This window comes from Neolamprologus brichardi, chromosome 10 (genome assembly GCF_056152115.1).
Source record: "Neolamprologus brichardi isolate AB-2024 chromosome 10, ASM5615211v1, whole genome shotgun sequence".
NCBI lineage: Eukaryota > Metazoa > Chordata > Actinopteri > Cichliformes > Cichlidae > Neolamprologus > Neolamprologus brichardi.
Window position 1 is genome coordinate 25280937 of NC_142113.1, and position 21179 is coordinate 25302115.

The 21179-nt window shown below is 41.5% G+C and overlaps 2 protein-coding genes across 6 annotated transcripts in view; one reads left to right on the forward strand and one right to left on the reverse strand.

Moving 5' to 3' along the window:
- Positions 1-1800: 1800 nt before the first annotated feature.
- Positions 1801-13696, forward strand: faxdc2 (fatty acid hydroxylase domain containing 2). Its single transcript, XM_087847442.1, has 9 exons — positions 1801-1882; positions 2895-2938; positions 4538-4635; positions 5162-5265; positions 6288-6409; positions 9365-9570; positions 10963-11068; positions 11534-11700; positions 12864-13696. Exons 1-9 carry the CDS (start codon positions 1858-1860, stop codon positions 13018-13020), a joined length of 1029 nt encoding a protein of 342 aa, XP_087703568.1. The 5' UTR covers positions 1801-1857; the 3' UTR covers positions 13021-13696.
- A 251-nt stretch (positions 13697-13947) lies between these two features.
- Positions 13948-21179, reverse strand: part of larp1 (La ribonucleoprotein 1, translational regulator) — a 51253-nt gene continuing 44021 nt past the window's right edge. For all 5 annotated transcript variants that reach the window (XM_035905346.2, XM_006785044.3, XM_035905345.2 and 2 more), the window contains 7 exons: positions 19413-19618; positions 19208-19314; positions 18804-18961; positions 18533-18677; positions 18237-18346; positions 17999-18126; positions 13948-17282 (listed from right to left, as the gene is read on the reverse strand). In XM_035905346.2, the coding sequence (XP_035761239.1) occupies positions 17058-17282; positions 17999-18126; positions 18237-18346; positions 18533-18677; positions 18804-18961; positions 19208-19314; positions 19413-19618 (1079 nt within the window). In that variant the 3' untranslated portion in view covers positions 13948-17057. The remainder of the gene's footprint in view (positions 17283-17998; positions 18127-18236; positions 18347-18532; positions 18678-18803; positions 18962-19207; positions 19315-19412; positions 19619-21179) is intronic.

Consider the following 21179-nt stretch of genomic DNA (forward strand, 5'->3'; position numbering starts at 1 on the left):
TTTTGGTCAACTGGTCCGTCCGGTTATTGTCTCCCCAGAAACATTTCCGTTGTGTTTTTTCCTATTTCCGTTGTGTTGTGTGTGCTTTTGCAGCGCTTTTCTTTTTGCAAGTGTTTTTCTTTTTGCAGCGCTTTTTCTTTTTGCAAGTGTTTTTCTTTTTGCAGCGCTTTTTCTTTTTGCAAGTGTTTTTCTTTTTGCAGCGCTTTTTCTTTTTGCAAGTGTTTTTCTTTTTGCAGCGCTTTTTCTTTTTGCAAGTGTTTTTCTTTTTGCAAGTGTTTTTCTTTTTGCAGCGCTTTTCTTTTTGCAAGTGTTTTTCTTTTTGCAGCGCTTTTTGTTTTTGCAAGTGTTTTTCTTTTTGCAGCGCTTTTTCTTTTTGCAAGTGTTTTTCTTTTTGCAGCGCTTTTTCTTTTTGCAAGTGTTTTTCTTTTTGCAGCGCTTTTTCTTTTTGCAGCGCTTTTTCTTTTTGCAAGTGTTTTTCTTTTTGCAGCGCTTTTTCTTTTTGCAAGTGTTTTTCTTTTTGCAGCGCTTTTTCTTTTTGCAAGTGTTTTTCTTTTTGCAGCGCTTTTTCTTTTTGCAAGTGTTTTTCTTTTTGCAGCGCTTTTTCTTTTTGCAAGTGTTTTTCTTTTTGCAGCGCTTTTTCTTTTTGCAAGTGTTTTTCTTGTTGCAGCGCTTTTTCTTTTTGCAAGTGTTTTTCTTTTTGCAGCGCTTTTGGCCTCTCAGGGCCACCGTAGGGGGGGGAATCTTACACATTTGGTTATTTTATTTCATTTTATTTTTTTGTTGAAAGCTAATTGCCAGCCTATTCATTAAAAGCTCTTTTTTTGGATCTTGGCTGCCTTTGGTTCTGTTCTCTGTTAAGATGATCTCACTGTTCAGGTTAAGGTTCAGGTCCAGGCTCTGGGGAGGCCAATCCATGACTGTTGGTGTCCCAGTGTGTGTTTTTCTATATGCTTTTACTCTACTGGATGTGTGTTTGGGATCACTGCAGACTATGGTGAAAATTGAAGCTGCTGACAGTCAGATGCCTTCCAGATGGTATTGCATGTTATTTTAAAATCTGGGCTTCAGTGAACAGTAGAGAGATCAAATGAAATTCCAGATGCATCTCTCAGGTCCTGTGGGCTTTGAGCTTTTCCTGTTTCTTTCAGATCCTGTTCGTTTGCTGTAAATAGTTTTGGAGGCTTGCCATTTCTTTTTTTGTCCTCTATTCTTTGAGTTTCCTTGTTTTGAGGACACATCGCACACCATGCTGAAAAATGCATTGTGTGCGTATATTAGCGTTTCAGCTAATAATTGTTTGGGAACAACCTTGTGCAGAAATATATTTTAGGTCGGTTAAACTGTGTTCTTAGGCATTTTTTGCACATTTAACTGAGGAAATGAGAGTAAATTATGTGGTTTATGACAAGCTGCTAATAATAAAGTGCAATAAAGAGAAATTATCCTGCAGTGAACAGTTATTATCATTAATGATTAATCTGGTGGTTGGTTTCTGTTTTTCTCAGCGAATCCAAATAAAAACCGATTTCCTAAAGGCGACAATTTTATCGTGTTGAACAAAGTACGAAAATAAAATATCCAAGGACTCTGACAGCGGTATTCACTTAATGAGACAGCTATCTAATGCATTGGATCACGGCACTGACCGGACTCCGCTGTGGTTTCAACCTTCACCTGGATCTCACGTGGACCGCAGGAAAAAAACACACCGAGGAGGAAGAAGTCTCGTTTTCCGGGCTTGGGTCAGCTGACCGGGAGTCAGCCAGTGAGAAGTCGCTGGCTGTTGTAAATAAACTGCTTCTTTCCAGAGCTGCTGAACAGCAGCGGCCGGTGCAGGACTGTGAGCAGCGGGCAGACATGTCTGTGGAGACAGCAGCCAGCGGTAAGTCACCGCAGACTTGAAGCGCTAACACAGCGTCAGGTCAGGTTCGATCAGCGTGAAAAAGCTATTACTAAAACTGGGCACAGCCGTCTTTTTCCTCACCTGTAGGCCCAGTGATGCAAAAACAAAGGCACCTGGTGCGTTCAGGTACACGCAGTTCAGCTCGCAATATATAAACTCTGTATAACACTCCTGTAAGGTGCACAGCTGAGCATCATCTCAGTTGTATTAACGATTTTTTAAATATTTCTTTTTAGGATTACATGCCTGTTAGTTTTAGTTGAATAATGGCGTTATAATAATAATATAGGTCACCATAATTTGCACGTGATTTAAACTGTGATTTAAAAAAAAGTCTGTGAATGATTGCTGTGAAAGTAATTATTCGTTGGATGGATGTTTGTGCTTTTACACCGTTACTGCAAAAAGAGATGGGCCGAGTGGATGTAGGGCAGCCTGATCCCCAAGAATTTCACTAAAAACGTCCACACTCTAATAATAGGATTATATTTAATCCTCCTGTGGTACAAATTTGCACATGCACTCGGATGATTACTCTACACTGGAAAGGTACAAAGAAGTTTGAGAGAAAAATGTAAAAGTTTTTGAGTAATGACAACATTTCAAAGAGAAACTTAATCTCTTAAATGTAATCACAAAAATGTAATAAAAAAAATAAATCTCCTGTTATCAAAGAGTCTTATTTTGAAGGACAGCTGGGGTTAGACCACTTTACTTTTCCAATAAACCTTTTTGCTCTGTAATTAGTTATTTTGAGATGGTACACTTCCTTTGGATGTTTTGCTTCCAGAATCATAGTTTGATTTTTTCTTTATTTTAAAATGTGTTTCACTGGTAATTACTGATAGATCATAGTGCCTTACAATAAGCGCCTTGAGGTATCTGTTGTTGTGATTTGGCACTATGTGAATAAAACTGAATTGAAATTGAATTAAATATTTGCTGTAGCATCTACATGTTTTAACTCTTGTATGTAATTTTGTGTTTGCAGGTGCGAGGGAAGCTGAGGAGAGCAGAGGAAGCAGCGGCCGACAGGTAAGAACAGGTCGTCCTTGCAGCCAAACACCTTGCTGTTCTCACCATTCAACTGAAAAGATTCACAAACGGACAAGGCGGCAACACAATACAGCGAGTCATCGACAACACAGGCACAACCCTCGATCCGTTATACATTACGTGACTTTTTTTTCCTCTTAGCTGTCCGATGTGAATTGCCGGATTACTGCTCATCTGTTTTTGGGGAGGTCGTTGTTATGTGTGTGTTATGTAATGTAATTTAGCCAAACAACTGCAGATACTTTGATGCGTGCAAAGCTTCAAATGAAACCTGTCTCATGTTGCCCTACATATCTCTATATTTCCCCCCGGGGGGAAAGCTGATGTTTGGCAAATCCTTTTAAAAAAATCAAATCTGGATTTCTTACCTTCCCTGTGGCTAAATACAAGTCAAATTTTAGTTTATTCTATTAGTTTTCTGCATACACTACTTGTTCGTGCATATTTTTCTAAATCACATCTTTAAAGGTTAAATTTTTATTTTTATAGCTGCAGCCTGATGTGTCTAATTAGGAATCTTTCCATCTGACTGCTGTTTTTAAACCGTGACTCCACCGAGACTTGCCCTCTTTGCTGTATGTTGTCGACAACAGGCTTGACCTGATAGGCACGTTCCTTTTTTTTAATTTTTGAATCTATAGAGGCAGCAAACAGACAAAAGCAAATACTGGATTGTGTGTATGATCGTGTGAAATGGAGTGTTTTGATCAGTGAAGCGGTAGAGATGGGTTTTGTTGTCACGTGGAGCAGAAAAGCAAAACGAGAGTGTAGCTCACAGGGAAATTATAGCTTAGTTACTCAATTTTCAGAAAAAATATATGGGTAATAAATTTAGTAAGCAAAAATGTCACAATAAATGCACAAGGAAGCATGGGTGTATTTGCATCTTCGTGATCACGATTGCATCTCTAAAAATGACCAGCTGAGGCGTGAGACCAGCACGGCATTTGTGTGACATTGTTCTCTCTGTTGTCGTGGCTTGAATGAGGGCAGCTGAGGTGAAAAGCTGGCATTTAGAGAGTCTAGTGAATGTGACATCAATCCTTGGGCTTACTTCCTGCTGAGTGAACTGATCCTCGTTTCTCAGTGCAGATGCATTTTGTCAGAGTCATTGTGCACATTTTCTGTGTAAACAGCTATATTTAGACCTTTCTAAACAGGTGTAAAATACTGTTATCCTTTTAACTGAGATGCTCTTTATGATGATTGAAAATGCACTATAAATGTGGGCTGTAATGGCCTAAGTAATAAATAAATAATGCCACACAGTATTTTAAAATACACAGAGAGAGTTTTCAGAGTCTGACTGTTTCCCCTCCTGCTGCTTTGCATTCTGGGTTATTAACTTCAGGCAGTTCCTGAAAACCCCACACTCAACAGGAACCACTCAGATCCACAGTGTTCTCATCCTCCTGGCGAGATAGAGGTTTCAGTGACAGTCTCGCTGTTGTTTTTGAGACATTTCTGTACCAGGAGAGGTTTCTGTGGGGAAATGCTAATATAGCGAAACATCATGAGATTGCATCGCCGAAGCAACAGAGGGCTTCACACAACGCTGTTTCTTTTTCTGTCTCCCAGGAGGGCCCCGGAGGACTGTGGGACTCTGTGAAGAAAGCCGGGTTTGTCATTGGATCTGGGATCTTATTCTTGGCTGCGTTCGGGAACTCACTGACATGGTATGTCACATTTGCAAAACAACAGTTTGCCCTGACATAAACTGGAGGAGTGGCATTGCCAGGTTGTTACGTTATGCATAGTAGAAAGAGGCAGGCGCTACATGACAAGGAGTTGGACCCAACAGATGAGAACTGGATGGGAGGAGTGAGAGTAGGATGGTGCAGAGTCAGGACTGGATAGACGAGGACAGGACAGTACATGTTAGGCTGGTAAAGGGTGTAAAGAGATCACAGCATTACATGAAATTACAAATTTCATCACCTGAAATTATGTAATGTGTACAAGTATTCAGATTGGAGTCTTTGTTGGACTAGTTGTAGCTGCAGGGTCTCATGTTTGACACACTGTCCATCCCTGGGCGTTTTTATTGGTGGTTAGATTTTTGTTTGGAGGGGCTGCTGGAAAGGAGAGAGCATGCAAGCACAAGATGTGTAGACAAGTGTGTAACGAATAGTTTCCACAGAGGTTTGTTTAACACGTAATCAGTTTTGTGAATTTAAAACTGAGCTGTAATTCCTCCTTCAGGCACCTTCAGAGATTCTGGGGAGCTTCGGGAGATTTTTGGCAGAACTTGTGGACCAAGTTGTACGTGGCATACGAGGGCCACGACGCTTCTTTGTTCTTCCTGGGTAAGAAATAAAACCCAAGTGCAACATTGCAAATGACTGTGGATTTGCAAGCACTGCAGACTGCTTTAGACATGCAAATAACTTAAATGACCTCCTTTTGTATCATATCATTTAGGTGGTTTCATCAATGCATAGATTTTTTTTCCCTATATTTTGGATTTATGGTAACCAGAGGAAAGCACTAAAGGTCACATTAGCCAGCACAGAGGAAAAATCATGTTTGTGGAGCACTAACAACACATTAGTTCAGATTTCTTACCTGCTGTCTCACAGCGAGCAGCTTTTGCACAATAGGTGGTTTACCTCATTCAGATGTTATCTAGAGTATGTAGGGCATTGGATGTGTGCTAGGTAGGGTATGTCTTTTCAGTTCAGTGTTTTCAGTCCACATAACATCACACTATAATAACATTATCAACTATAATATAAAAATTGGGCGACCGTGGTTCAGGGGGTTGGGAAGCTCATCTTGTAACTGGAAGGTTGCCGGTTCGATCCCCTGCTCGTTGTGTCCTTGGGCAAGACACTTCACCTACCACCTGCTGGTGAGGGGCAGATGGCGCGATATGGCAGCCTCGCTTCTGTCAGTCTGCCCCAGGGCAGCTGTGGCTACAACTGTAGCTTGCCAGTGTGTGAATGTGAGAGTGAATGAATAGTGGAATTGTAAAGTGCTTTTACACCCTGGATTAGGGTGTAATGATATCATCAAGGGAATGTTTCCATTAATTTTAATTAATGAAAATAATAATCTCAGTGAAACATTCCAAAAATTTCCAGATGGAGAGGCGGATCAACTCCAAAACTTAATCACTCCTCACCATGCTGGAGCAAAAGCTTTGGTGATATAATTTAATGCAAACAAAAACAGCAGGGTGCACAGTGATGATGTCATTGTGGAAGATTTTGCCATGGATTTAACTTGAAATCTCCTGATGTGTTTGGAGTTGTGCGTAAATGAACGCATAATGAAGGCCCCAGTTGAGTTAAGATAACTATTAGAGAACCTTTATTTATCTCCATAGGGACCATGCTTATTCCCACTCTGGCCTTTTGGGGGTCAAATGCTCTCCTGCTATGGGTGGACATCACTGGCACACCCTCCTTCATCACCCGCTACCGTATCCAGTTGGACAAGAACAACCCAGTAAGCTCCAGATGGTTTTTTTTAGATTTTGTTTTATCTGCACTGTTGTTTTGTTTTTTCATGCCATCTACATAAAATGTACAAGCTTATGATATGATCACATGATATCTTTTTTTTTAAGTGAATATGAAATTTAAAAATGAAAACAATTACATTTTAATTTTCAGTCCTGCTATTGGGCATGCTGCTGTAGGCCGCTGCTCTACTTAAAGATCCACACCATGCGTGTGTGTGCAGATGTGGTTGATAACATCTGCAAACGATGGGGCTCTCCACATGCCCGTCTGACCAAAGTCCTCTAACTGTATTTGATTAACAGATGTTGTCAGACACCGCAGAGATAAAGAGGGGCATTACTGATAACCAGGGGTTACTGTGAAAAGTGTCCTTGTTAGTGATTGTTTTTCCAGTGCACAAACTGGAAACTCACTTTACCCAAACGAAAAAGACTTCCAGTCTGTTGTTTTCCCCCTATTTTCTCTCATTTTCCCTTCAGCGAGTGTGTTATCGCTTCAAAAATCACTCCTCCTCTTATTTGCATGTACTCAGTGGAATTTGCCGCTGTTACAGCTCGACGTATATTTCTGCGGCCGTTAAATTTTATATCTTTAATGATGAGGTAATCTGCGAAAAGCTGCTGTCACAGTGTTTCTCTGTGACTCCGAGCAGAAATACTGCAGGTCAATGATCGAGAATAGCTGTCCGAACTTGGCATCTTCTGGTCATAAACAAACCAGGATGTGCTATAATGGAACAAGATTATAAAATTGGGTAAAAGTGCTTGTGTACTTTAAAAAGCAATATAACTGGTTAAGAATGATAAAATTATATGACTTTATCAAGTAATGTAACTGCTTATCTAAATTATCTGATCAATGTGTCAGAGCCCATGTAGTGATCAGATTTGCTTTAGAAATGGCTAAATAACAAGTGCATGTCACTGGTGAATGAGAAGAGCTGTAAATTTGAATGTATAGTCACACTATCTCTAAGTGTAGGAACATTTATTTATGTTAAAATTAGACCGCTGGATTATAGGGAACCAACGTTTCCCTTGGCAACAGTGGGGAGAAAAAAAGGCCTTTCTAAATGGAAGAAAGCCTCGTGGAGCTGTCTGCTGCAGCTGGTTCAAGTAAAGGGAAAAAGATGTCAAATAAAAGAACATTGAGAGAGAAAACAAAGAGCATTCGATAAAGAGTCTGCACAGAAACAAAGTCTGCTGTTCAGAGAGCGTGCGTGCATGTTATGGAAAACACACAGATGTACAAAAGTTCAGTGTAAACTTCAGAGACACACTGTTCTCACACTCTGGAAAGTTCATTATGACATGGCATGAGTTTATAACTGGGTTCCAAAGGTTGGAGGTAAAAGGGTAAATTAGCTGATACAGATATCCACTCAAAGACCACTTTATTATGTACATCTTGCTAGTACTGGGTTGGACCCCAACAGAAAGGCCTTAATTCATCATGACAACAATTCAACAAGATGCTAGAAGCAGTCTGCAGAGATTTTGGTCCATGCTGACATGATTGCATCACTCATGCACATCCATGATGAAAATCTCATGTTCAACCACATATCCAAAGCTGCTTTATTGGATTTTTAAGATTATAATTAAGATCTGGTGTGGAGGCCATTTGAGATGTGTGTGTTATCTTGCCGCACGCAGCCATTGGAAGATTGGTACAGTGTGGCCATAAAGGGATGGGCATGGTTGGCAACAATACTCATCTTGCTGATTTGGTACCGAGGCACTCTAGACATGCTGAGAAAATGTCGTCTAGGGCTTTACACCACCACCACCAGCCTGAACCGTTGATACAAGGCGGGATGAATCCATGCTTACATGCTGTTTACACTGAATTCTGACCCTTCCATCTGCACATTTCTGTAGAAATTCATACCAGGCAATGCTGCTCAATGGATATTTTCTCTTTTTCACACATTCTCTGGAAGCACGATCTGATATCCTCGTGTTGGTGTTGTTCCCAGATCATCATACTAAAGGTTGTTCCAGGATCAACATTGCAAGTGACCAATCAGAATGTTGTGATGTCATACTTTTGCAACTTCGGGAAAAACCGGCGTAAAACAAAAAACTGTACTTAAGCTGCGAGAAACCGCCTTTGTCCGCCGATCAACGGACCCTAACCCTAACCCTTTAATAAACGCTAAGCAGAATTGATATTGTCCTTGCAACATTGGAATTTCATAAATGCACGAATGGGTTGGTGCGCAAAAGAATAACGTCACAATAATGTGATTGGTCACTTGCAATGTTGAACCTGGAACAACATTTTCATGATGATCTGGGAACAACACCAACACGACGATATCAGATCATCCTTCTCTGGAAACCCTAGATGGTCATGTGGGAAAATTCCAGTAGATTGGCAGGTTTCAAAACACTTTATGCCTTATTCAAAGTCACTTCAGTCGCCTTTCTTCCTCTTTCTGAGAATGAACTTCTGCAGATCATCTTAACCATGGATAAATGTGTAAATGCACTGAGGCGCTTTCATGTGATTGGCTGATTAGATAAGTGCATTAATGTGGTTGGACGGGTGTACCTAACAGGGTGTCAGATGAGAGTATAAAGACTTATTTATAACACACTTTGCAGCATAAACAGAAACAACAGTATGGAAAAGGATAAGACATGAAATAAGAATATATATCAAGTATTAAGTGAAGATGATTAAATATGCATGATATAGAATAAACTAAATTAATATAAAAATACAAAGAACTGGTTTGACCTTGTTGTTGGTCGTTCTTTTAAAGAGAAAAGCTTTCAGTTTTTAATGTTTTCCTCTCTCCTCACTCTGTTTGAAAGTGTCTTTCAAATGAACGCAGTGTCATGCCATGTAAATTACATTTGTCAGTGGAAAGGGAAGCTTGGTAGTTTGAATAGTTTTGATACCTCTTTTGACTTCTCCATTTGTCCTCCAGGTGGATCCAGCTAAGCTGCGCCAAGCCTTGAAGTGTGTCATATTCAACCACGTGGTAATCTCCGGGGCCATGGCGGTGGTTGTTTACTACCTGATGAGCTGGAGAGGAAACCCCTGTGGCCCCGAGCTGCCCACCTTTCACTGGGCCCTGATGGAGCTGGCCGCCTTCGCCATCTTGGAGGAGATTTTCTTCTACTATTCACACAGGTAAAGAACATTTATTTTTTACTTTAAACACCCATGACACATCAAAATGAAACATGCAATCAGTGGATCATTGGGGTTGATGACATTTCTTCCTCATTTCAGAGATGGAGGCGATTGTGATGTTAACAGTACGCTGATCTCTGCGTTTCTTTCATGTGCATGCAGCCACTCTGTTTTATAGCTATATACTGTTTTAATTCACCATGTTAGACTTTTAGTGACAGGACATGGACATTAGGTGCGATCGGTATAAACATTACTTGTAGACTCACCCTACATAAAGCAATGCAACCTGCAACATCGTCTATCAGTGTATATCAGATTTTTTTCTTATGTGAGCTCACAGCCTTTGCCAGCGCCAGTGTTGGGAAGGTTACTTTTAAAATGTATTCCATTACAGATTACAGAATACATGCCCCAAAATGTATTCTGTGATGTATTCCGTTTCGTTACTCAATGAGAGTAACGTATTCTGAATACTTTGGATTACTTAATATATTATCATGCTGTTTACAACTACATGAATATACTATTGCTGTGATTTATTACTATTACTGAAGGTCCGCGGCTCCGAACCTTAGCAAAGGGACCTCTGGCTAATACGGTGAGTTCCCTGTCTGGCTCGTAGCCGAAAACTAGCTTTACTTTGTTGTCTGGGTCAACTTTGCTAGCGAGAGACAGAGAGAGGCGTTGAAAGGCTGCTCCAACGGAACTTATTGTTTTTGGAGGAACACACGAACACAGAGTACAGTCGAGTCTTAATAGCTTACTTACAACTGGGCTCGTCAGGCACTCTTCTTGGCTGCAGTGGTTATTATTATATTTACATGCTTCCAGCTCCCGTTTTTGCTTGATGACAGCTCGTACTTTTCCTTTTTCTCCCTCCCTCGCTCACAGACACATAACGTGTATGGCAGTCCATTCTCCCTGCAGCACGGACTACACTGCCTATGATGCTACATTCTTTAGAGCTATACCTGTAGCATTCTGCCTATTAGCTTAGCACAACAACAACAAAAAGGCCTCTCTCACCCATGAAACACGCAGAGAGAGAGCGTCACCCTGTAACCATGGCAACCGTAACGCTGCCACCTGGAACAACAGAACTGCTGTCAAACAAAACCCAAACAGGCCTGACCCGCGACAATATGAAACAGGGAAGTACCGCCGTGTAATCCATTTATTTCAACAAAGTAACTGTATTCTAAATACCACCTTTTTAAACGGTAACTGTAACGGAATACAGTTACTCATATTTTGTATTTTAAATACGTAACGGCGGTACATGTCTTCCGTTACTCCCCAACACTGGCCAGCGCACAGTACAAACCTTGACGCCGGATAGGGTGCAGTCGTTTTATGCGTTCATTTTGTTTCTTTGATTTTCCTCAGGCTGTTCCACCACCCCAGCCTCTACAAGCATTACCACAAACAGCACCACGAGTGGACCGCTCCCATCGGTATTGTCTCCATCTACGCTCATCCTCTGGAGCACGTGGTGAGCCTTCCTCTTTCTCCTACTCAACAAAAAGAAATGAACTGTTTCCCCTGTGAGTGTCAAAGCAGCTGGAACTATCTCACGTAAACCAAACAGATTCTTATTTATACCTTTAGGAATCTGGTCTGACCTGATCCTGAAAGAACTCCCTGCACTCTTAGCACGTGACTTTAGCACAGTTAGAGCTGAGCGGATTAGTCCCTGAAGTATCCCTGCTAGCTCAGTGATTGCCACTGTAGTTGATATTTGTGTTAAACAGCAAAAATGGATCAAACGTGCAGATACGGATCACACGTGTACATTTGCTGTAAATCACAGAGACTATTTCATCTTTAAATAGGCAAGAGAAGAATAAAAGAAAGAAAGAAGAATTGATAATTCACGCCTCCAAGTCTCGCAGCACTTTACTTCTGCTAAGGGTAAGTGTGTTTCTGTTAAACGTGCTGGATTCTTCTCTGCTGTTAGATCTCCAACTTATTGCCGGTGGTAAGCGGGCCGGTTCTTCTGGGCTCCCACGTGTCCACCACCTCCATGTGGTACTGCGTAGCTCTGGTCAGCACCACCATCTCGCACTGCGGATACCACCTTCCTTTCCTGCCTTCTCCGGAGTTCCATGACTTCCACCACCTCAAGTGAGTTTACCTGTCCTGTCTTACAGAGGTCCTGTTCTGTTGTTTTGAAGGTGATATCTTAGAAATGCTGCTAAAAAGTTTCTTTAACTGGTGCAAATGTTCAGTTGGACTCAAACAGGATCTCACACAAAGGTCTGCTGGAAAGAAATAATAATGACTTTGCAAATCCGAAAGGTCAAAGTTCACAGTAACTCGACCGGATGGGAAGGCGGTGATGCTGGTACAGTTATCTTGTTTAGATAAGACCCGTGAAGGCACACAGAACCTTCACGTGTGCAAAGTGAAGCTACTCCAAAAACTTTTACCTCAAAGAGATGAAGCTGATAAATGTATAACTTTGAAAAAGGCAATGTTATGTACTGCACTTTGTACACAGTGTTACTCATACAGGAGAAAGTAATTATGTACAGTCTGGGAAGTCTTTCCATGTGGCTTAATATGGCATAAGCAAGACACCAGATTAAGTAGAAAAATTTGGCATCTTTGTGTTTATGCTTATATGACTGTGTGGCTCTGAAATGATTTTTAATAGTTAGTGGGACAGCACTGTAGGAATAATCCACTATCATTGGACAATTAAATCAATGAAAATGTCCCAACAAGAGGAAGACGAGTAACGCTGAGTTGGGGAAGATGCCAAATTATAGGAAAATGCGCAAGAGTATTTGTTGTGGCATACACTCTATAGCTGTAATATTGTAAGCAGAGATGATATAATAATACAGAGAATTCCCCAACAATCAGATGAAACCCTAAGAACAGGCACCCGGCGACAGTGGGAGTTAGAAACTCCGTTTTAACAGGAAGAAACGTCCTGCAGGACGAGGCGATGACCTGAGGAAGAAATGTTACTGCGTTTCCCCACATTATTTGTAAATTCTATGCAAATGTGAGTTTGCTTCACAAAGCAGAATGTAAAAGCTTCAAATTAGTATCTGAGTTTTCACTTTGATGCACAACAACACTCACTGTGCAGTGCAGTGAGGATGACAAACTGAAGTTATTATTCAGCTTTTTATAGGTTTCCTGTAGTTGAGTTGTTTAAAACTTAAATCTGAATTTGAAAATTATTATTATTATTATTATTATTATTATTGGGGCAATTGTTTCTAATTCTGCTTGGTGGATAACTAACAGTTGCCCTCACTTGTCTCGGTTTCCAGGTTCAATCAGTGTTTTGGCGTTTTCGGCATCCTGGACAGGCTCCACAGCACAGACAGCAAGTTCCGTCAGACCAAGCAGTACGAGCGCCACACCCTGCTCACCAGCTTCACCCCGCTGAACGAGAGCATCCCTGACACACAAAAGAAGGGCCAGTGAGGACCTGCACGGTCGAATCTTATGCGGGGATATGTAATTCCCAATCGATCTTAAGAACTTTAATTTCTTTTATATTTTGAATCTTCAGTCAAGTTTGACTGTCAAAATTTGCCCAGCCTCTGCAGTCACCCGCCTCACTTTTATGTGCTAGTGTGTGGTCATTGCACTTTAATATACAGATGTGATTTTACTTTTAAGCTTGGTTACCTGTTAATTTTTAACAATAAAAGAAAAAAAAGAGAGAAGTCAGGATGAAAACAAGCTTTTCCTTTTTCTTGTCCGTTGTCTTGACATTTGCTTCATTTCACATCTTTGAGTTTAGTCTGAATTACAGTCATCGGTGACTTAAGCTACAGCACATTTGAAGTCTTTCTGTGATTAACGGGGTGAAAACAGGAGTGGACCGCACTCTGCAGTCTCACTGTTTGCTGGCACTCATTCTGAATGCATTTTTACTTGTACCCAACTGTTAAACCGTTTGAGGAAACCACTAAAATTACTTGGTTTGGACAACAAATGCTCCCTCGACGGATGTAAAAGCAGCGATATTATCACCGCAAGAGCATGCAAGACAAATGTAAATGTTCCTGTTTGTATCTTATTGTAGTTTTAAATGCAATCGTTAATTTCTAATGAATTCTTTAACTTTTTGTAAGTTTAGTAAAAGCACTTTCACGCATTCAGACTCTTCTGATGCGTTCACTGACCACTGGGACAGACGAGATCTGTATTCTTTGGCAAATGACAAGCAATTCCTTTGCATATCTGTGGCACTTATACTTTCAGAATATCAATGTCTTTTTGGATTACCAAAAAAGTGATTAATACAGATGTAACAAATGTTCTGATACAACTGTTTAATATTAAAGTATTAAAAACAGCCTGAGGTCTTCATAGACAAGAGGAATGATCACATGACACTTGGTGTTTGAGGTTTTTTTGTGCGTTTTGTGTTTTTTTTTCTTTATTAAAGGAAAAGCATAATTACTAGAAATTACAAATAACACTAATAGCGAATCACGTCAGCCTACAAAGCAGATATTATGAATATTAAATGTTATAATACAAGATCTCATTCAAGTATTTTACATTTTTCCATTTTATATATTTTTTTGTTCCTTTTTTCCTCGTTTTCATCTTTTTTTTCCTCATGACAAGCCTAGGATACTGTAATGTAATGAACTATTGATGTTCATATACAGTTATTTCTTATTCATATGGCTTTATGGAATTTTGTCCTCCCAGTCTCCAGACATCATAACCAGCCATATTCCTCTGAGCGACATCACATCTTGATCATTTTCCTCTCTTCCTTCCATATGTCCATCTTTTATGCCGCACAGCTGGGAACTCTGACCAGCTGAACAGGCAGCGCCCCCTAGAGTTTATATGGACAGCAGCAGTTCAATGCTGATAGAGATGGATGAAAACTCCCAAAGCACCTGAATCCCCTCAAATGTCCCGAGACGAGTGATGGTCACATCAAAGGCTTTGCCGGCTTTGGGAAACGAGTTTTCAGTTCTGAATTATTTCATAGCTCTTTTTTTCCTCCTCTCCAGTAAACACTTTGATGTTTCAACTGAAACTGATCCAAATCTCCCTGAAGATAAAAGATTAAAGGGGAGGGTGGGCAAAAAATAAAATAAAAAGCAAGTACAGCTTCACTTTGCATTTTCATACAACTCTAAATTTAAGAGGAAGAAACTGAACAATATAACACTGACAGGACAATGTGACATCCACCTCTGGGGGACCCCCCCCCCCCCCAAAAAAAAGAAAAAAAAGAAACACAGGCACAGGTGTCTGATGCAGTTTCAAACTGAAGTTATGACTGGAGCAAACATTAGCTACAAGCACTCAGTAGGTCAGCAGGAAATACTTCTTCCCACATGTCTATTTGCACATGTGCATTTTTTTAATAATTTCTTTTAACTAGAATTTGATGAACTTCTGGTTGAGTTCAAACCCAAAAATCAAATAATTTTCTTCAGTTTTTTTTAGACTTTGCATACATTCTAATTGTAGAAAAACTGAAGGCTGCATAAAAGAGTAATATTAGAGATGTTTCTCTCATCTTCACTAAAAAGAAAATATCAAATCAACTGATTTCAACATGAAACACTAGAAGCTTACACATTATTTTTCGTTTTGAACATTGAAGACCCGTTGACGCCCTGATGTCAACTTTCCCTTTTGCGATGTGAGCTACGTTCCCATTTCTGTTTTTATATCAGCCCGACACAGAGCGCTCCTCCAGCATTACAACACTACAAACACTGCAAATTGAAATTAAAATGCATTAAAGATAAATCATGAGACCATTAAAAAAAAAAAGTTAGAGTACGTACACATGTAAGGCAAATATATATCTGTACTATAGACAATAAAACAAGAGGTGGGGAGCTGTTATCTTTTCTGTTCATCTCTCAAATTTCACATTTACACTCGTGGAGGAAGAGTCGCTCTTCTGCTTGATATCATCAGATTTGATCGTCCTGCGCGAAGAGTGACGACTCAAAAGGTTGTGAACAAACAATCCGGTCCACGGTGAGGCAAGACGTCGAGCGGTGCGTTTTCTACTGAGCGTGCCCACGCTGCTACATCAGTACCTGCCTGTCAGTGTTTTTGCCTGCACGTTACGTTTGGATCCGTGAGAGAACCGGGAAGCGGTGGCGGGCAGCTCGCTGAACGTCTTAGCATCGTTAGTGTCTCCACCCAAAGCACCTGCGTCACAGGACGACGGTCCTCTTTGTAACCATCGCCTCTTCAAGTAATCCAGATTGTAATGATTTCCAGTCCTGTAGCGTCACTGATGATCAACTGATGGATGGATGGATGGACAAACGGATGGATGCAGCTCATCTGACGGGAAGGTGGAGGACGACAGAAAGTCAGGTAGCACCCAAAGGGAGATCAACCCCAACTCTCCATCACGTTTAAGTGTTTTATTTTATTTTTTTTCACGAGGGGTGGGGCGCTGACAAACTTTCACCAGGTTGACGTGTTTCAGCACAAAAAGCCACAACTTGCAATCACAGCGATGAATTACAGGACTTGTAACAGACCAAATGACACTTTGAAGACAGATGAAAGGGGGCTGAGGGGGATGGAAAATAAATTTGGCAGAGAGCACCAACTAGTGGCCTCAGCTGGAAATGGTGGCGAGATATATGGGTGACTGATGCTGTACAATCGACAATAAGGTGGCGGGCACAACTTAGAAGCAGTAAAACCATTAAAATAAGGCAACTTTCAATGATCTTGTCCATAGCAAGAGGTTGATGCAAGTCTCTCTCTCTTTTTTTTTTTTTTTTTTTTTTTTAAATCATTTGCTTCCTTAAATATTTTCCCCTCCATGTGCAGCCATAAGGTAAATTATTTTTCTCATATATTAGCCCTTTGAAAACTCTCAGGGCGCTGCGGATGAAAAAGTTAGTTGCTCGGTTCTAACCACTTTGGTCCGACTGGATGTCAAAGAGCAGTACGGCCTCCAGCGGGCCGTTACTGGGGCTTGTTTTTGTGTTTTTTTTAGATGCTCAGTCTTGTTCAAACTATTTCCACATCTCAAATTCCACTTCGTGCTGAAGAAATAGTCATCATTAATCTGAGATTTGGATGAGGGATCAAAGATCTTTCAACCAGCAGGACAGTGACGATCAAAGAGGGTCCCAGAGACAGGGAGGGAGGGGCCAAAAACAAGGAGGGAAGAAAAAAAAAATATCCAGAATGTTAAACCTAAACCATCCGGCGAAGGTCTGCACAAGTGTTTTGCAATGGATGGGGTTTGCTGACCCATCCATTGCTTGCCTCATTAAGACAAAAAGTTCAGAAACCTTAGCAGTGATCAATAAACCGAGGCATATTATTTATTGTCTCTCTTATTCATCAAACCTTTCACAGGCGCAAAAAAAAGAAAAAAAGATATCACATGCTTGAAATGAAGAGCTGGATGCCCCTCCCCCTCCTGTGGCGCAGAGAGAACCGGCGACTTGCAGACTTGGTTAATTTAGTCTGTGTGGGCCAGTGTGTTTGTGGAGTTACTTCAGTGTTTTGGCATTTGATGCGGGATCAGCAGTGGGAGCCGGGGCTTTGTGGCTGGTAGGTTTGGCATCATCCTTGGCTGTGGGAACCTGGGTGGTGGTGGCGTGGGTGGGGCCTGAGCTGGCCTGACTGTGGGGACGGCTGGAGGGCTGAGAGGGGTGCCGGCGGCGACCATCCCCACTGGACGAGTGTCTTCGGCGACTTCCTTCCTCCATAGGCGGCTAGAAGCAGAAATAATCGCGTTAGATAACACGCTTACGGCAACAACGTGCGGTGCTATAAAACAACCCTTTAAGCTCTTATTGATACAAACAGGGGAAAACTTGAAGCACGTAAACTCCTGATAAAACAGATAAAACCTAGTGAATCAGCACCAAGAACAGTATCTGTTTCCATGGGACGCCTCAGTCAGTGAGATCATGATAACAGTATAAGGAAACATGCAAACAGCTTCTGCTGCTCAGGCTCAACTCCATTTTCACATTTCACTTGCATCCATTTGGTCCGACTTTCCTCCCTGTCAGTAGACGCATTGTGAGACCATCATCCTAAATCGAAGTTTTGTTTGTTTGCAAGACACCAAACTTTGAAACTCTGTCCACAGTGTGACATAGGACCACACATCTTTCATGCTCATCTTCTTTCACCTGTCAGAAGTCACATCATCTTCCTGAAGTTAGTTCGTGAACCAATCTTAGCATTTAAATATCGTCAGATTATATCCTTTATTATCACAGAGAGCTTAAATCCGATATGACACTTCATGTGTGACCTCAAATCTTTTCAGGATAATTTCTTATGAACTTTTGTATCTCAGTTAATCTTTCTTACCTAAGAACTGATCATCGATACTGGAAGTAAGACCATGTCTCTTCAGCCCTATTACACACCTTACATCCTGCTTATACCTACAAACTTCAAAGAACATTTAACTTACGTCGATTCTGAAATCTTCGAGGCGTTTAAACTTGCCCAGGCACTCCTGCAGCTTGGGTTCAATCTCCAAGTTCTTGGCTTTGGAGTATTTAAGGAAGGCCCAGAACTTCTCAAGTCCATACAGCTGCCCTGTGGTCAGAAGACAAATGTTATTAAACGTGACTGTACAGAAGAGAAGAGCTTGTTCATATAAAAATCTCTGCTGAGGTGCCTCTGAGAGTGTTTTAAGGTTTCCTCACCAGCTTCGTAGTCTTTCATGGTCTCCTCCTGGAAGTCCTTAAAGATGTCTGGTCTGAACTTCTTCTCTAGACCGTAGCTGTAGTACCTGAACAAGCACTCTAAACCGTACCTGCAACACACACACGTCGAGAGAGGAAAGACAAGAAAAATTATATCACACTGATCTTTGGAAATAACAAAAGCTAGATTCAGACAGCTGCACAGCTGCACAGAGCCTGTGCTGCCGAAGCTTTACATCTACTCTTCTCCCCATCACTTAAATCCAACTGTCCAATAGTAATGTCAGTGATCTTACCTATATCCTTCTTTTCCATCCTCGACCACCAGCTGTCTGAATTCCTCGTACATTTTCCTGTTGAAGTGGTCCCGCAGGAAAAATGACCAGAATCGGAAGAGCGTGTTCATCTCCTGCGACTGGCCGATTCCCAGCCGTTTCCGCTCTGTGATGGAGAAAAAGTGGTCAAATACATGAAGATAAAGGACATAGTTTCAATTAACTTGTAATAATTAATGCTAAACAGTCTCTGATCAGAACTTAAGGGATGTTTAAAAATGAGGAAACGCACCGTTTAGGCAACGCCGGCGGTACTTGTGGTAAACGTGTTGCGTGAAGCCGTTCTCCTTGAGCAGCTCGTGCGATGGGTGCTGGAACTTGGGGAGGGACTGGGGAGTGCAGCCGATGTTACCCAGGGCGGGGGTGCCCTCCGACGGACTTGCATTAGAGCTGATAGAGAGAAAGGTGGAGGATTAGGTGGAGATCTACTAAAGTAAGTCCACCTTCAGTAAACCTTAAGTCTTAAGGTCTAACCCTGTTATAAAAACCTCTAATACTGAATGAAGACACTTGAAACATCAACATGTCATCTTAAACGACAGTACACAATATGAATATCTTCTATGCTTTTCCTTTTATGTTCTGGTATTATCAAAGCTGACTGCAGAGCGTGTAACAGAGAGCAGAGGGTCTCACCTGACGGAGGCGGTACGGGACCGATGCTCTCTGGAGTCCATCACCCAACCGACGTGGCACTCCAGGGGCGGGTTGGAGCTGTGCCGGGTCTTCCTCTTCCTAGGCGTCTAAAAAGGCGCGGAGAAAAATCAACACGTTTAGTCGCTGAGCTTTTCATACTGAACCCAACAGGTTTTGCCACTAAAACACGATTCCAACGTCTCACCTTGGCATCGACGGGCCGACTTTCCTTCACGACTGGGTAGAAGCGAGGCGTCATCGTCTGGTCCTTCCGGTGAGGCGTGCGAGGCGTGCGGGGCGTCCGGGCACTGCGGTAGTTGGGCGAGTCAGGCACGGTAGTTGGCAGCGAGCGAGCTATTGAGGAGGGCTCGGGGGCACCGAAGAGTTTGTTTGCCAAAGCGTCTGTGGGGACTGTGGACGAAGATAAATTTGTTGTAGAAAAGAACCGAAAAACTTCACAAGCAAAGTTTTTAAATCGGCAATCCCGACACACACTTAAACACTTTAAGAGACCTCTAATGTCACAACATCTTTGATCTTATAGCTTCATTTATTTCACAGTGTGATGATAATAGACTACAGTAAAGCCACAGCTGTTACCACAGAACCAACATGGATTCAGAACTTCTTAATGTCTCTTTAATGCGAGTGATGTTGAACAAAAATGAAAATAATGAGCGTTATTAAAGCCGTTTACAGCACATTTAAAGACTGCAGATTTTAACTGGAGACCAGTAACAGTTCCTACAGAGTACCACCAAGTTGCTGGAAATTGGGTCGTCTCTGTCTTGTAAGTCATAAAACGAGACCGCATTTCTGTCATTTTAGGCCGACCTCTGGACAAAACACTCAGTGGTTTTCCACAGTAACGTGTGGAGCGCTGGTGCTTTAACAGAGCATGTTTAATGGCGAGGTGGTGAGTCGATCACAATAAAACTAATTTTAGAGAAAGATCAGAAGAATATGACATTATTTAGAGCAGCATGCTGCCTCTTCTACCCAATCCTTTGTCATTCCATCCAAATTTTCCTCTCAGGAAATTGTTCCAAAGGGAGTTCAAAGATTCCTTCAGACCATTGTTCACATAGGACTACGTCGACATGTTGGCATATTTATTAGCACTGTTGAATGTATCTGCTGTAAAATAAAAATGTGATTTCTATGAATCACTGCTGTTTTTGCTGACGCCCATCCTCTTCATTCATTTCCAGTCTGTTTCTGTCTCGCGTCAAATCTTTCTTTACACAAGCAGCAATACAAAAATCCCCCCAACAACTATGATTTATTTTATGTTTTTATCTCTTCTAGTTGTGTTGCCATTCTTCATCTGGGTTCTGCTAGGTTGCCTGGTTTTTAAAAATGGGTTCATCTTCTTAGACTTGAACCCCATCTAGGAATTTTTCCAAGATGGGGGTCCTACACGAGGGGGGGGGAAAGAAAAAGAAAACAAAAGGTCTGGGCAAGTGGAGAACTGCCCGACGGTTCTTTCAGTGAAACAGAGCCCAGTTTGCAGCTCTCTCTGTATCTCTTATGGGTGATTTAGACGTTCGTGGTGAACTTTTGTAGAGCTGTGGGCCGTAGCATCACTGCCAGCATTTATGACCGTCTCTTAGGGCCGTGCGATATGACCAAAATCTCATATCCCGATATAAGAATTCTATCGTCCGATAACGATATAAATCACAAAAATGTAACATTTTCTATAAATTCTGTGAATCTCGGGCAGCTCGACTTGCGTGAAGTGTTTCCAGCTGCGCGTCATGTACCTGGAGTCGAGTGTTTTAACCGAAGCATGAAACGATACATTTTTAGACATAAGTTGTAACGGCCGCCGTTTTCTTTGTGAGTATTTATTACACGGCGTGCTGCGGGGAAAATCCTGTTCTAACGTTTGAGTCTAAGGTTTATTTTTTAGCACCTGGCGGTTCTTTTTTACTTCTCATCTGTAAATAATCTGCTCTTTCACGTGATT

Bases quoted from the DNA above. Each gene is read 5' to 3' on its own strand.
- faxdc2 (XM_087847442.1), top strand. From the start codon at position 1,858: ATGTCTGTGGAGACAGCAGCCAGCG. The intron at 2,939-4,537 runs GTAAGAACAGGT...TCTGTCTCCCAG, and splicing joins GAGGAAGCAGCGGCCGACAG to GAGGGCCCCGGAGGACTGTG. The intron at 6,410-9,364 runs GTAAGCTCCAGA...TTTGTCCTCCAG, and splicing joins AGTTGGACAAGAACAACCCA to GTGGATCCAGCTAAGCTGCG.